General features: G+C 45.6%; 1 protein-coding gene across 4 annotated transcripts in view; it reads left to right on the top strand.

Moving 5' to 3' along the window:
• The window catches only part of KLHL8 (kelch like family member 8), a 69,334-nt gene that overhangs the window by 25,571 nt on the left and 26,841 nt on the right, over positions 1-16,922 (top strand). For all 4 annotated transcript variants that reach the window (XM_090037033.1, XM_090037029.1, XM_090037032.1 and 1 more), the window contains 4 exons: positions 341-484; positions 2,593-2,704; positions 7,395-7,563; positions 8,208-8,367. In XM_090037033.1, the coding sequence (XP_089893159.1) occupies positions 341-484; positions 2,593-2,704; positions 7,395-7,563; positions 8,208-8,367 (585 nt within the window). The remainder of the gene's footprint in view (positions 1-340; positions 485-2,592; positions 2,705-7,394; positions 7,564-8,207; positions 8,368-16,922) is intronic.

Genomic DNA, 16,922 nt, shown 5'->3' with positions numbered 1-16,922 from the left:
ACTGTTTTTTGAGTTGTATAGGAAAACAAGCTAGAGTTGTCTTTTACAGGCTGTATTTTGAATGATACTGTTCTCTCCCCAGTCAAGTTGCAATTAATGTAACTAAAATCCCTAATTAAGTTCTTGGAGTCTGGTTAATTGTCTGTGCAACAATATTGCCAGTTAATTTGCCTGCCAAAACTGCACAGACCATGAAAGATGAAGTCATTGATCCAAATGCAGATGGCTAGTTGCACTACATAGGAGCCAAGAAGGAGAAACTGATTTAATAACTTAGTTCTGTTCATATAAGAAAACTTACTCTGGTGATTTGAAATTGGTATTTCCTCTCTAACTTCAGGTGTGTTGTTCTGTGTTGGTGGTCGAGGTGGATCGGGTGACCCATTTCGCAGCATCGAATGCTACTCCATAAACAAAAACAACTGGTTCTTTGGTCCTGAAATGAATAGCAGGAGGAGGCACGTAGGTGTAATCTCTGTGGGAGGTTAGTAACAACATAGCCTTGTCCTAAAGTAACTTTTTTTTTGCTAGTATGCTTTATTGTTCAATTATTCTACGAGCTGGAATTGACACTTGTTCTTAACTGTAATTAAATCCTGCTCACATGGTTTAACTATTGGGCATGGTTTGATGCAATAATAAGCATTTTCGGACCTGAATGTAACTCATTACTTCTGCACCAGTCTGAGACTATGTTAAGTCCCAGTGTGACTACTGCTTGTTGTATATAGCATGTTGGCTAGTTAACGCCCTCATGTGCTGGAAGAGTAAGCTAGTTAACAGGAGCATAGTAAGAGTATAGAACTGTAAGCCAAGCTTCCTTTGTCCTCATGTTGACTTCTTTTGCTACTCTGGGAAAGTCATACATGTCATAATTTCTAAGAGCAGTCACTAGTTTCAAGTGACTTGACTAGATAGCCACAACTGAGTTTGCCCTTTCCCCAGATGGTATACCTGTAGATTGCTGTAGCAGCCCCAACAAAAAAACTGGTTTTCAGATGGTTTAAAATTTGAAGTGTAAAGAAAAATGCACTACTATAGTTGTTTTTGTAAACACTGTGACAGGCATATCTAGCTTGTAGGATGTAGTAGAATTAGAAAAGATACAGAAAAGGGTAACCAAAATGTTCAGGGGGATGGAGCAGTTGCCATAGCAGGAGAGACAAACATAGTTAGAACTTTGGTTTGGAAAGGAGAAAGATGAAGGAGGATATAAAGGTCTAAAATCATAAAGAATGTGGATCAAGTGACCAGGGAGCTAGAACTAGTGAGCACCCACTGAAATTAGTAGGCGACAGGTTTAAAACTTAAAGTTAAGTATTTTTTTTTATGCAACACTTAGTTAATTTGTGCTGGTAGAGGCCAGTAGCGCTGCCAGTTTTAAAGAGGGACTAGATAAATTCCTGGATGAAAGATCTGTTGAACAGAACAGTTGTAGGTGTTTCCTCTGGCATCTCTAAACCAATAACGGTGGGTGCCAGGGAGGATAATGGGTAGGGGATAAAACTGTCCAGCTCAATGCACTCCCTCTAAAGCAGGGGTGGGCAGTTATTTTGGACGGATGGCCACTTACTGAGTTTTGGCAAGCCATCGAGGGCCACATGACGGGCAGCCAGGGGCAGATAAATATTAATTTTCTAATTTTTTAGGGGCCCTGCGGGCTGCATCTGGCCCATGGGCTGCATTTTGCCCACCCCTGCTCTATAGCATCTGTTTATGCCTCTGTTGGAGATAGGCTACTGGGCTACCATTGGTCTAACCCATCATGGTATTTCTCATGTTCTGGATAAGAGTCTGAGATACTGGATTGTACCTCCTGAAATGTAATTAATATATTTAATCCAGTGCACCAAATGCCCAGATAGAAACCAAACAATAACTGCTTACCAGAATGAACACACAAGGAAAATCCATGAAAGACAAAAATATCCAGCTACCTGTGGGTGTACACTTCTCACAAGACAGTCACTCCCTCTCTGATCTCTCAGTTTTAATCCTCAAAGGCAACTTATAAAACACCTTTCATAGGCAAGCCTATGAACTTCACTTCATAATTCTACTGAATACAAAAAATCAGGATAGACATTGGATTTATGACACATTAGAGCCTGCATGACATCTAATGCACCAGGTAACCGGTCTTTTAGCTGATGACCTGCATTCCTTCACACACTTCCCTTGCCTTCCACACCCCGTCCTGTCTCTACCCTTCATTTTGCAAACTTCCAGTCATTTGCATCTTCACAGACATCTGTTTACTCTAGCTTCTTTTCTACCTTAGAAACCTCAGAACAACAGCAGAGTTTCCCAATGCCTGAGGGAGGGTGTGTGTGCCCGAAAGCTTGCAAGTAACTCTTTCCAACTATTTAGTTGTCCCAATAAAAGATATCATATATACCCAAAGAACCTTGCCTGGAGTACACAAAAACTTTTAACTTTTTAACCTTGTTTTTACTACTGAAAAAGTGGTGGTACTTTTGTGAAAGTACACTTGAACCTATGATTTCCAGCAGAAGCAGTGGTATTGGATGCGAGACAGCCAGAATTGTTTAGCAAGCAACCACTAAATTGGGGTGCTTGTATGTTTTTCAGGTAAAGTGTATGCAGTAGGTGGACATGATGGAAATGAGCATTTAGGCAGCATGGAAGTGTTTGATCCCCTCACTAATAAGTGGATGATGAAAGCATCAATGAACACTAAAAGGTAAATCTCCCCTGATCCAACATAAGAGCAAGAAAACGCATAGGAAGAAAATAATGAATAACGTCCTATTCTTTCACCCATCCTTTCATAATAACCACTTAAAACACTTCTTATAGTTGAGTCTCTCAGCTGAGATGGAGAATCATAACCAGACAGGTCTTGGGCTTTTGAGTCTTGGGCTGTGCAATCACTAGCAGTGGAACAGAAGTTGGTCAGTTCTTGCACACACAATGTGTGCGTAACAATATACCAAGCACAATAAAGGGTTTTGTGAAGTATTTGTTGATAGCTAAGGTAAAAAAATCTTATTGAATTAAATAATTTTCATTTGCATGTACATAATGATGAAATCGGATGTTTAGCTGAATGGAATTTGCACAAAAAACAGAAGCAAAACTAAATCAGCATTTGTGTAATGAAATTAATTTTAAGTATGCTTTAATGGTAATATAGCATTTAAATAGCTACCAAAGCCCTTTGGAAGGTGGTACATTAAGTTGACTTCATAAGAGGAAGAGATTTTCATAATTACTTACTAGGCAGTGCGATAACATCTGCTCAAAGGAAATACCAACATCTTTACAAAAATACAATTTGTAAATAAAGTACACACAAACATTCAGGCATTCTTTTCATATGTTTGTTTTTTTTTTCCCTGCTAGCTGTGACTAATTTATTTTACTCCCTTGTGCACCACCATCCTGCTTATTTTGCTATTTAACTAGATTAAAAAGGATTAAATGTCCTAGCTCTGCTTAACATTTGGGCTTCTGACTCCAGGAGTGGTATCTACAAGCCTTCAGTTACCTTTTGTTGCCCATTTTGCCCTAGGGAAAGCTGGGCATCTAGGACTGGGATTCACATCATGCAGCATGTTTTGGGGTGGTTTACATAATCCAGCCAACAGGAAACACTAAAGAAAAGGCATACCTTTTTGAAATCCTATACTTCTTCTTGGTTGCCTTGTGCAAGATGTAGATTTACAGCCCCAAACCCTCTCCTGCACTAAGGTGGCTGTGGCATCACTTTAGGTCGGGGTGGGGAATTATTTCGGGCAGAGGGCAGCTTACCCAGTTTTGGCAGGCTGTCAAGGGCTGCATGGGTAACCCCAGCCCTTGACAGGTGCCCCACCCCCTGGTCACCATTTTGGGACCAATGTTCCAGTGTCTTGGGACAATGTCCCAGGGCCAGCACTGGTGGGGCCCAAAGTGGGGCACAGGCTGGCAAGGGTCTGTGGAGCCGGACTGGACTGTACCAGGGGAGAGCTGGCCCGGCTCCACAGAGCCCCTGCCAGCTAGGACCCTGTGCTCCTGCCATCCTGCTCTGGGCTCTGCCAGCACTGGCCCCGGGACATTGGTGCAGGCCCTGTCCTCCTGCTGGCTCCCCACCCACTCGCACCCAGTGCTCCCCAGCCTCATGGTACAGGTGGGGGACAGGGCATAGCCCCGACCCCCCTTGCTTGCCAGCAGGGAAGAAGCTGGTGCTGAGCATGGGGGTGGGGGGGTAGAGTGGCCCCTCGCCCACCTCATGGCTGGTGCTCCCTGCTGCAGGCACTTGCAGCCTACATGGGGCTGGCCTGAGCAGGCACAGGCAGCGCCACACAGGCTGTGAGCAGCTGCAGCGTGGGGCACCGGCCACATGGCAAGCAAGGGGCTGTTCTACCCACGCTCAGCACCAGCTTGTAACCTGCCCTGCTGCCAGCCTGGCAGTGGGGCTGGGTTACAAGGTGGTGCTGGGGCAGGGGAAAGCAGCCCCTCCCCGCCCTATGCCTGGTGCCCCACGCTGCAGCCACTTGCAGTCCACCTGAGGCTGAGTGTCTAGCATGGAGTGCCCGCCATGGGGCGGGTGAGGGACCACTCTTCCCTGTGCAGGGAAGGAGCCCAGGGAAAAGCTGAGCGCAGGGGCGAAAAATGGCCCCTCCACTGCCCCATGGCTGGCGCTTCCTGCTGCAGGTGCTTGCAGCCCACGCGGGGCTGTCTGGAGCAGGCACAGACGGCCCAACGTGGGCTCCGAGCAGCTGCAACACAAGGCGCCGGCGACGGGGCGGAGGAGGGAAGGGAACAGCTGCAAGTAGACCTGGACAGGTTAGACAAGTGGGCAGAAAACAACAGAATGCAGTTCAACAAGGAGAAATGCAAAGTGCTGCATCTAGGGAGGAAAAATGTCCAGCACACCTACAGCCTAGGAAATGACCTGCTGGGTGGCACGGAAGTGGAAAGGGATCTTGGAGTCCTAGTAGACTCCAAGATGAACATGAGTCGGCAGTGTGACGAAACCATCAGAAAAGCCAATGGCACTTTATCGTGCATCAGCAGATGCATGACAAATAGGTCCAAGGAGGTGATACTTCCCCTCTATCGGGCGCTGGTCAGACCGCAGCTGGAGTACTGCATGCAATTCTGTGGGCGCCGCACTTCAAGAAAGATGCGGATAACCTGGAGAGGGTCCAGAGAAGGGCCACTCGTATGGTTAAGGGCCTGCAGGCCAAGCCCTATGAGGAGAGATTAGAGAAACTGGACCTTTTCAGCCTCCGCAAGAGAAGGTTGAGAGGCGACCTGGTGGCTGCCTATAAGTTCGTCAGGGGGGCACAGAAGGGAATTGGTGAGTATTTATTCACCAAGGCGCCCCCGGGGGTTACAAGAAATAATGGCCACAAGCTGGAGGAGAGCAGATTTAGATTAGATATTAGGAGGAACTTCTTCACAGTTCGAGTGGCCAAGGTCTGGAACGGGCTCCCAAGGGAGGTGGTGCTCTCCCCTACCCTGGGGGTATTCAAGAGAAGGTTGGATGTGTATCTAGCTGGGGTAATGTAGGCCCAGCACTCTTTCCTGCTTATGCAGGGGGTCGGACTCGATGATCTATTGAGGTCCCTTCCGACCCTAGCATCTATGAATCTATGAGGGGCCGCTTCCCCCCGTGCTCCTTTGCTGCCTGGGGTCCCCCCGCCCTTCTCCCCCCCAGCCCCACTTACCTGCAGTTCCGGCGTGGGGCAGCCACGTGTTCCCAGGGCCGGGTTGCCCTGCTGTTGTTGGAGCCCACTGGGCTTCCCCTGGATCCTGCTGCCCTTGGTTCCTGTCATTTTTGACAGGAACCAAGGGCAGAGAAATATTAATTTTCTACATTTTTTAGGGGCCCCGCAGGATGGATAGAATGGCCTCTTGGGCCAGATTCGGCCTGTGGGCTGTATTTTGCCCACCCCTGCTTTAGGTACATATGACTGGGTTACAAGAACTGGAGAAGTTCATAGATTCATAGATGCTAATCTGTTGAGGTCCCTTCCAACCCTAGCGAGTCCGATCCCCTGCCTAGGCAGGAAAGAGTGAGGGGTCAGATGACCCCAGCCAGATACCTATCCTGCCTTCTCTTAAAGACCTCTAAGGTAGGGGAGAGCACTACCTCCCTTGGAAGCCCATTCCAAATTTTGTTTGCCCTTACTGTGAAGTTTTTTTTCCCTGATATCCAGCCTAAATCTGTTGTCTGTCAGTTTGTGATTGTTGTTCCTTGAAGGCAAGTTGTATTGCCTTCTTTTACTTGATAGCCTTTTGATCAAGGCACTCATCAAAGAAAGTGGGCCACCTACCTTTGATCCATTCCTCAATCTGTGGGGTTTCAAATCCATATCTCTGGGCTCCCAGGAGGGTGCCTGAACTGGCAGACCATAGAGTAGGTAGGATAGGAGTCTTCTTCCTTCCTCTGAAGTTTGTGTAACTTTGCGGAAATGGCTTAAATGCCTAAATGACCACTAAGCCCTCTTACTGGGTTAACTTAATAAGAGATTCAAAAAAATCCACAAGTTTTTAAATTGGGCTAAACTGCCTATTTTAGATCCATTTCAGTGGGAATTTTTAAACTTATTTTTATTGGGGTTTTCTGTTTTTCTTCCTGCTCTAGCATTGAAATTGCAGGTCTCTGTTATTGGATTTGACCTAATAAGGAGCTGCACATAAAGTGAGGAATACTTTAAAGCATGTCATTCATATACCCATAGCAGCATTTTAACCAGTGATTTGTAGGTTGTACTTTCATACTGGGAGAGATTAAATAAAGGCAATAATACATTGTTTTTTCTAGAAAGAAAACTGAATATAGTGTCTGGTGTATGAAGGTTCCAAGTTGCTTTAGAGAAATCCAGATATTTTGATTACTGAACTCTTTGCACAGGTGTATTATTAATAAAGTAACATTTAAGCCCCAGGTGACCAGCATGAAGTCCAGTGTCTATATCAATTTTTCAATGCAATCGTCTTTTTCAATGAATCAAATACAAAGTAGTATTGCCTCATACAGCTTTTCCTTTGTCTTTTGAGTCACATAATTAATAGTATAGCTATCTGCTGTAATTAGCTAACAAATCAAGGTGCTCTTAAAGCAACACCTGTTTGTTCATTGTAGGACTCTGAATGCAGAGCCCTGTACTACTGGTTGGTGATATAGGATTCTTCCAGTAGAGTTGGAACATGGAAAATGAACCAGGCTGGCTATGAAGTAGCTACTCTGCAAACAGTGAAATTGCTAGTTACTGGTTAGCTACATTTCTATATTTATTTTGCTGCTTTTTGTTTTTCATTGCATTTTATTTTTCCATATTTTGAAACAGTTGCCAATGAGATAAAGTTGCACCAGATCTAAACTGTCTTTGCCACAGCCTTCAAGGATACACACTCAAGTGTTGATGCTGTGATTTTATTAGGAGAGGAATTGCCCTAGCTTCTCTTGGTGGCCCCATTTATGCAATAGGAGGGTTAGATGACAACACTTGCTTCAGTGATGTGGAGAGATATGACATTGAATCTGATCGATGGAGTGGAGTAGCATCAATGAACACACCCAGAGGAGGAGTTGGCTCTGTGGCTCTTGTGGTAAGTTAATGCTTCCCTGAGTCCAGTACTGAAGTCAAGGAGTTCTGTGAGGAGGCACAGAATTACTTCTGGGACCATTTTCCAAATAATATTTATAATTGAGGCTTTGACCATTTGTGGCCCTTAAATCCCCAGAAGTTCAAAGTGTTAACACTGGCATTCTAACCAAATAGGTGTGGCCTGTATGTGACCACAGCATTCAAACTACTCTTTTGATCCTATGATCAAAAAGTTAGCCCACTGAAAGAATTTTAGCGATGCATTTGGGGTTATAATTAGAGAAAAAGAGAAGAAAAAGTCAGGGTTCTGTATCTCATTTACATGAGTCAGACTTGTACATAGCGGCAGAATGTTAAATAAAATACCTATGACCTCTCTGCAAAGTGGTGGAATTACTTACCCTAAACTAACAGAATTTTTTCAGTTCTCAGCTGGGAGGGTAGCACTTTGTATCAGTTTGAGTGGCATACAGTGTAAAGTGTTGTAGAATCAAAACTATTGCCATCAGTTGTGAGGTTTAGTTGTTGAAAAGGATCAGGGCAATGGAACAAGACATTGAGTTTTGCTCTCAAAGTACTTTGGCATTCCATACAAAAAGCTATGATACCTGTGGATGTTTATTCCCTGCCAAATTTTTCTTTCAGAATTATGTGTATGCTGTTGGTGGCAATGATGGTGTAGCTTCTCTTTCCAGTGTTGAGAAATATGACCCCCATCTGGATAAATGGATAGAAGTGAAGGAGATGGGCCAACGAAGAGCTGGTAATGGGGTTAGTGAACTCCACGGTTGCTTGTATGTTGTAGGTGAGTAGAACTACATTTTCTTCTTAATTAATAGGACACATAGTACCTGTATGAGAACGAAGCTCTTTCAGCATAAATATGCTGATGCTGAATAGTACTGTTCTAAATTTTAAAAACTTAGCATGTTTTAGAAACGGGCCCCTGTGCACCTCCCTTGACCAAAGGATTGATCTGGTATATCTTGATCCTGGTTCATCCTTAAGTTTGCCAGACTAAATCTAGGTCCAGTGCAAAGATTGTTTAAAAAATACTGTATATGCTAAGCAACGATTTCATGCATATGTCAAACTGTCCTGTTAAACTGATGAGAAGATGCACTTTCACCATTACTAATCAAGACTTTGACAGAATGCTTCCAATCAGGGATGGGGAGCTAGTATAAAACTCCTACAGGTTTGGAATATGTGTAATCAGCAGGAAACTCATCTGTATATATGTTTTGAAACTAATCAGTCACTTCTCACTCCGTCTGACTGGCATGCAGAAGTGGTCTTTTCCATGCTATGTAGTTCAGATACTGACAGAACACCACAAACATGCAAGCAACACAGTCGCCTTCACTGACAGGATGCTGTTCAGCTTTGGACTTTGTACATTCAGATTACCAGGTTACTGTAGCCTGCTATTCATTAAAAAAAATTCTTATTGTCTGTGTTGTATCAGCCTGTGCCTTCTCGTTGATCTTATTGGTACAGAAAATCCTAAAGAAACTTGAAGTAGGGTAGAAGGTTTATTCATAATGACTTTTAACATAGACAAAGCAGTTTTGGTGGTTTAAAAAAAAAAAAGATCTGTATGCAGGCCTTAATCATATTAATCATATCATCTCTTCTGTCCAACAGTCTATCAGAATCATGGTTAGATCCTGTAGCCAAGTGAGGAATAGTCGTATTTAGTCCTATTCAGAGCTTGGCAATCTCTTAAGAGTGGTGGTGAAATTAGTTTAGCTCACTCTGAAGACAAGCCACCACTTCTGACCTGGCTTCTGCTTCCCTTACTGCTGCTTTCAATTTTCCTTCAGCCACTGATTTGCAGCTGATATCCTGCCTTTGCAGGCCAGATGAAATAACTTCTTAGGCCAGATCCAGCCCAGGGGTTGCCAACCCCTGTTCTGACACACAGCATCAAAAAAAGCATTCAGCCACTAGTCTTACCGGGTGTTTTTTCCATTTGGACATCACTTCAAAGTAGCAGAAATAAGAATTTATCTGTTTGTTAGCCCTCAGCTAATTGGGTTGTTCTGTCACCTTCAGAACTATATGTACTACTGTAATTATTTTTAGCAGCAGTTTTCTACTGTGTACCATCTGCGATGTGTTCTCTCCCCATAATTGTTAAATTCCTCTAAGATTTCATTTTCCCTTGTTTAGAAGCTTCTGGCTTACTGGATGTCAAGTACAGTAACAAATTAAATAGTCCCAGAATGAGTCTCTAGCAACTTGTTTGCATATCACCTGTCCTTGAAAAAAGCCTTCCTAATCCATGCTTTGGCTTGGAGAGTAGAGAAAAAATAATCAGGCTATCAACAAAATATGATCAGAAAAAAATACAGGCTATCTTGGAGTGGTCATAGGGTCATGTGAAAGTAGGGCTGGAATAGGCCTCACTAGGTCACTTAGCCCAGCTTCTTGTTCAGACAGGACCCTCTCTGACTAAACCATCCCATCTAAGTTTCTGTTGAATCTGCTCTTGAAAACTTCCAGGAATGGAGATTTTGCAGCTTCTGTAGGTAACAATGGTTCAAAGCTTTACCACTCACAGAGATGGAAAGTTCTTCTTAATCGCCAACCTAAATTTCCCCTGCTGCAGGCCATTGCCACAGAAGATATTTGTCCCCATCCCTATTGTTCCCTATAGCCACAGAGAATACTTTATCTCCATCCTTTCTATAATCACACTTTAGGTATTTGAAGACAGTTATCCAATCCCCTTCAGTCTTCTTTTCTTCAGACTATATCATCCCAGTTCTTCAGTCCTTCCTTGTGAGTCATGCTTCCCAGGCCTCTAATCATTTTTGTCACTGTCCGCTGGACTCTTTCCAATCTATCTACATCCCTGAAACGTAGGGCCCAAACCTGGATACAGTACTCCAGGTGAGGCCTCACCAGTGCTGAATAGAGCAGAAGAATCCTAGAGCTGTACCAATATATTGGTTGCATATTGGCACCAATAAAAGCAAAATTAATATTATCAGCCATTGGCTTTTTTTGGCTGGAATAGCTGATAATGTCACTGATAAATGCTGTGTGCGTGCACACAGATGTTGCCACTGGATTTGTACCCAGCCCCTATACCTTTGTTCTGGGTGAGCACAACCCTCAGACTGACCACAGCACCTGCCAGTTGATAATAGGCAAATTTTATTGATACACAGTGATAGCAAAAAAGCAACAATACAAACAATCAAGCAATTCTATATCTATCAATCCTAGGGCTGTCATCAGAGTCAAAGTAAATGTGGTCAGGATGCAGGTTCCACTCTGAGGCTCTCTCTTTGATGTCAGCAGTCTGGAGGTGGGATGCCAAGGCCCACAGCCCCCCCTCCAGTAGGGTGCATGAGACTGGCTGCTGGTATGCCTTCTGTCCATGGCAGCCTTGAGGACCCTTTCTGGAGGACAAGTATGGGGATGGGGACCCCTTTCAGGGAGCAAAATGGGGAGGGACAGGGAGTGACCCTTTGATAATGTCAAGTCTCTGCTTTTGTATTCTCCTTCCCCCTTGACTCCTGATCTGTGGTTATATCTGGTTGTCTGTCTCTCAGTAGTCACATGTCCATGTAACCTTCTGGGCTTTCTCCCAATTTGGTCTGTTCCCTCGAAACTGGGACTTAGGTCCCCCTGCTTTCTGAGGCCTTGTTGCTGGTGTCACTTACCTTGGGTTATGGGACAGTAGTGGTACATGCTTCTTTGGTTTCCAGGCTGTGTGTCCTTGTTGTATTAAATAACTTGTCTGCTGTGAAGGCTGTGATCTCATGTTATGGCATGGCCTCCTTAATTTTCAGGCCATGTCTGTTCTTTGGCCTTTTTGTGCTAGACAGCCCGTCTGTTATCTATACCTATAAGCCAATTCCCAAAAAACAGGCCTTTAAATACTGTTTCTAAGCTGTTTCTATTCTCCTCCTTGAAAATTTATCTTCACAACATCACTGGCATTACCTGGAATGTCCATGAGATTTGTGGAAAGGACCTTCACCAGTTATCTCTGGAAAAGTATGACAGCATTCATGGTCATGGGCTTCAGTGGGGTGGACTCTGTGATGAACCCTTAACCATTGTTCAAATATCACCCATACCCCCTTTGACTCAGTCTCTTGCCTCGGTATTCCCTAGCTTGGCAACTAAGTTTTAGCCAATTAGGTTTAAATAGGCCTCCCATACTGGGACCAGGGAATGTATGGCCTGAGATGGCTACCAAACCTTTTACACAGTATTTCAGGTAGCATGTTGCTTCACTATCAGTGTCTTATCTGATTGTCAAGATTAGCTATTCAGATCAGCAAAAATATTTCATGGTCAGAATCGCTGGAGACCAGACATGTCTATGGCAACTTTACTCCTCCTGTGTACTAGGCAATGTTTCCACTGGATGCTTGGTTCCATTGTAGCACTAGCAGTGCCCCTCCATCCTGTAAAAGGCTGGAGAAATGCCAAGGGTTAGGACTTTTTCAACCCACCATGGAAAGCAGGCATGCTGTATCCGGACTTGGTTTTCCTCAGGATCCCATCATTCTGCTCTGTGTTCTCGATCTCTGCACAAATTTTGGGAATTAATAAAACCATGTTGCATTACTACTACTCTTAATGCAAACAGAGCAAAAACAAAAAAGAACAAAAGGAAACAAAAGAAAAAAAAGGATAACAATAAAACAATCAGTTCAGCCTCCTTGATCTTTGGCATGGCTGAACTCTGAGGTTTTGAAGGAGATGCTATGCATGATGCACCATTTGTAGCCACATTGCAGGTATTTCAGAGCTTATCAAGAAGCTTTGCTTTACACTTCATAGACTAGTACAGTTGACATCACAATCACTTACAGCAATAACATTTTACAGATGCAGCAAAACACAAACACTACGCATAACACTATCAAGCTCAATTCCTCTCTGTATTTCATGATGTGGTGGTTCCATCCTGCAAAACACAAAGACAGAAAGGGAGGGGCTCACCCCTCTCAGTTAGTTTACTCTCAGCTGGTACACAATGACTGGCTTTGCTTGGCCTATAGCCATGTTGGCACTCATCCAAAACTTTTCCCTCCTCGTGCCTTGCAGAGGCTGTTTTTACAGCAGTGCTCTCCTCTCAAAGTGGCATCCAGGTTTATCTTGCCACACATCTCTTTTCATTGGCCTTCACCAAGGGTTTTTCTGTCAGGTTATGTTCCCCATAGCCTTTTCCCAATGAAGGGTAACCCATAAGGCGGTGGGAAATAGGGTTTTAAGGTGCCCTATATTCTCGCCTGCCCGTTCCCTAGGGTGGTTATTAGGGGTGTGCAAAGCAGGCTGTATTTGATTTGGATTTGGCCATATTTGGGGGACAGTTATTTGATTCACTGATTTGGATCACTGTCCCAATTTTCAATTTGGCTGAATCCAGATCTGAAGATTCGATTCTGATTTGGCGAATCAGCGGTTTAGCCATAGACACAGTTATGTTTTTTTCTATATACCTCAAGGTACCAGGTACAGCTCATGAGCACTGAGCATGGGAGTGTAGGGGGGGGGGACCCCACATGCTTGGTGGCAGACCTGGAAGTGGGTGGCGATTTGCCAAGGGGGGACCCCAGGTGCTCCCCCAGGCCAGGAGGCACCAGCTGCTGAGGTGGGGGGGGCCCCCACGGGCTCAGCAGCAGACCCATCCTCTCCCCCCATGCTCCTGTGGGACGCTCCATCCACCCCACCATCTCAGTGTTCACAAGCTGCCTGGTACCTTGGGGTATGTAGGAAAAAACATAAAGCTGTGTCTATGTCCGAATTATCGAATCAAATCAGGAGACCCATTAATCAAATCGGAAGCCTTCAGTTTGATTTGGAGAGATTCATAGTTTCTAGGGTCGGAAGGGACCTGAGCAGATCATCTAGTCCGACCCCCTGCCATGGCAGGAAAGAGTACTGGGGTCAGACGACCCCAGCAAGATGTGCTGGCACCATACCTACAGGTACCATACCTACAGGTTAGGGAACTCCCCTCCTGTCAGCACGGAGGCGGAAAAGGATCTGGGGGTCATCATTGACTCCAAGATGAACATGGGCTGGCAGTGTGGGGAGGCAGTTAGGAAAGCCAACCGTACCTTGTCATGCATCCACAGATGCATCTTGAGCAGGTCCAAAGAGATGATCCTCCCCCTCTATGTGGCACTAGTCAGGCTGCAGCTGGAGTACTGCGTCCAGTTCTGGGCGCCACACTTCAAGAGGGATGTCGACAGCATGGAGAGGGTCCAGAGGAAGGCCACTCGTATGATCAGGGGACAACAGGGGAGGCCCTATGAGGAGAGGCTACGGGACCTGAACCTGTTCAGCCTCCAGAAGAGAAGGCTGAGGGGGGATCTTGTGGCCTGTTATAAACTAGTCAGGGGGGATCAGCAGGCATTGGGGGAGTCACTGTTACCCCGAGCACTGCCAGGAGTGACCAGGAATAACGGTCACAAGCTGGCAGAGGGTAGGTTTAGGTTAGATATCGGGAGGCGCTACTTCACGATCAGGGCGGCTAGGGTCTGGAACCAACTTCCAAGAGAAGTGGTGCAGGCTTCTACCCTGGGGGTGTTTTAAGAGGAGGTTAGATGCACATCTTGCTGGGATCGTTTGACCCCGGTACTCTTTCCTGCCATGGCGGGGGGTCGGACTAGATGATCTGCTCAGGTCCCTTCCGACCCTAGAAACGATGAAACTATGAATCTCTCTAAATCGAATTGAAGGCTTCCAATATGATTCAGAGAGATTAATGGGTCTCCTGATTTGATTCGGATTCAGAGATTCGACTGCCGAATGGGACCGAATCTCCTCCAAATCGAATCGGTGACCAAAGCTTCACACAGCCCTAGTGGTTATTATGCAGCATACCCTCCTGTGGGTAGCTCCACCACACTAATCGCACCCAGGAGAGTGGCAGTTTTAGGTCATACCCAGGACCAAACTCTCCACTCTCCTCCGGTGTTCTTCACTCCTCATGGGCACAGTCTCTCACTTCTGGGTTTCCTGGCCCCTCCTTGGGTCAGTTGAGATTGCAGGCTCTGGCAGCTTTAACAGTGGTCTTTTCTCTGTGCCCCTTCTCTGGACTGCCAGATCTCTCTCTCTCCACCCCTCATCCAGTTCTATTCTCTTCTGATCTAACCCTTCCTGGACTCCAAGTCACTAACTCTGCTTCACAGACTTTTCAGGCTGTGAGTTTCTGGCTATCCGTGCTCTCACCGACTTTGGCTGGGCTTTGCCCTTTAGTGCCTACTCTCGATTCTTCTCTGTGCATCTGTTCTCAAACTCTTCAAAGATCTCTCGCTTTCCAGCAGGTCTCTTTGGAGTCTCTCGTACTTCTGATGGCAATACGTTCTCCAGCAGATCTCTCTTCCAGCTATCTGGAACCCCCACACTTCCTTCTAGGTCTTACCTAATTTCTAGCTTTCCTTTCCCTACTAGATTTTAACCATATCTTTCTGGGCTACAGGCATCACAATCCATTCTCATCAGGAGTCTCTTCTTGCCTTGCTCTTTGCAAACCAATCCATCCAGCAAACCTTGATCTGGGTCTCTGTGTCTCTCTCTATCTCACAGCTGCACAATCTCTGTTGGTCTTGCTTTCTACAGACCACTTCTCTCCCTCTCACAGACTCACAGTCCAGCAAGCTCTGTTCCAGGGCCTAGAAAGTTCCCTTTGAAAGACTGTAGGTGACAAATTACACACACCACACAATTCCTGCAGAAAAGTTCCCCCTTGCTCAAAAAGGGAACCTTTAAACTATGCCTCTGCAGAGAAAAAATGAAACGTGCCTCTGATAAGCTCACCTTTCTTCCTTTGCCCAGAGTAACTTCTGGGCACTGATGTCTGTTTACACAGCTGTACCCTGATGTTTTCCGAAACAAGCTTTTGCACACTCTCCTAGTTCTTCACTGTTCCTGGAGCAGCGGAGGGAGGGCCAAATTTCTCCCTTGCTTTCCAATCACAAATTCTGTGCCACTGCCTGAGCAGATGTCTAATAACATACCTTGTCTCCTTCTGTGCCACCTGCTGCCTCTATTCTCTAGTGCACATAAGATCCCAAAGCATTTCTCTAGCTGTCTGATCTCTCTGAAGCTGCGCTGCCTGGATAACACTCTGTGTTGCCATAACCTGCCCATGTTACCTATATCTTACAGACTCCACAGCAAACACACAAAATTGCTCTTGTCCTATCTCCACAGAAGACTGTAACTATTCCCAAAGACCCTAGAGTCAAAGGACCCAGTTCATTCACACAGCCTTTCTAGCAGAGAGATGACTTTCTCTGCTCTCTAGCTTCCTATTGCAAACACAACAGGAGATTCTTAATCCCAAGCAGACCACAGCATATAACCATGTCCACTACTCTACCTGACCTAGGCAAACAAAGTCTCCCAGTCAGCAGTAACAAACAACATCTCCTGCACAACACTTACAACCCTAGTCACAATTACCATACAGCTCTGCCTTACTGCAAGTCCCAGCTAACCTCTCTAGAAAAGGTCACTCTGCATCAAGAAATTCCCTGATTGATTTCATAGACATTAGGGCTGGAAGGGACCTCGGGAGATCGAGTCCAGCCCCCTGCCCAAAGGGCAGGAAGTCAGCTGGGGTCATAGGATCCCAGCAAGATAAGCATCCAATTTACTCTTGAAGGTGTTCAATGGAGGTGCTTGAACCACCTCCGCTGGCAGACTGTTCCAGACCTTGGGGGCTCAGACAGTAAAGAAATTCTTCCTTATGTCCAGCCTGAAACGGTCTTGCAGGAGTTTGTGACCGTTTGACCTCGTCATCCCTTGGGGCGCTCTGGTGAAACGTTCCCCCAGATCCTGGTGGTCACCCCTGATAAACTTATAGGTGGCCATCACATCACCCCTGAGCCTGCGCTTTTCCAGGCTAAAGAGTCCCATGGCTCTCAGCCTGTCATCGTAAGATCTGTTTTCCTGACCTCTGATCATGCGCGTGGCTCTCCTCTGGACTCTCTCAAGCTTCTCCACATCCTTTTTGAATTGTGGAGCCCAAAACTGGACGCAGTATTCCAGCTGCGGCCTCACCAAGGCCGAGTACAAGGGGAGAACGACGTCCCGGGATTTGCTCGAGAAGCATCTATGGGTGCAAGCCAGCGTTTTGGTTGCTTTACTAGCTGCAGCATCGCATTGGAGGCTCATGTTCATCTTGTGGTCAATGATGACCCCCAAGTCTCTTTCTTCTGTAGTGCTATCCTACGTAGCACTGCTGAGCCTATAAGGATGCTGCAGGTTTTTCCTCCCAAGGTGGAGAACCTTGCATTTTTCGGTGTTAAACACCATGAGGTTCTCGTCTGCCCATTTGCTGATCTTGTCCAGGGCAGCCTGGATCACCTGCCTATC

The sequence above is a fragment of the Crocodylus siamensis genome, chromosome 2, assembly GCF_052110815.1.
Source record: "Crocodylus siamensis isolate JL-2025a chromosome 2, ASM5211081v1, whole genome shotgun sequence".
NCBI lineage: Eukaryota > Metazoa > Chordata > Crocodylia > Crocodylidae > Crocodylus > Crocodylus siamensis.
Note: the sequence above shows the minus strand (reverse complement) of the source record. Positions and strands in the feature narration are given on the sequence as shown.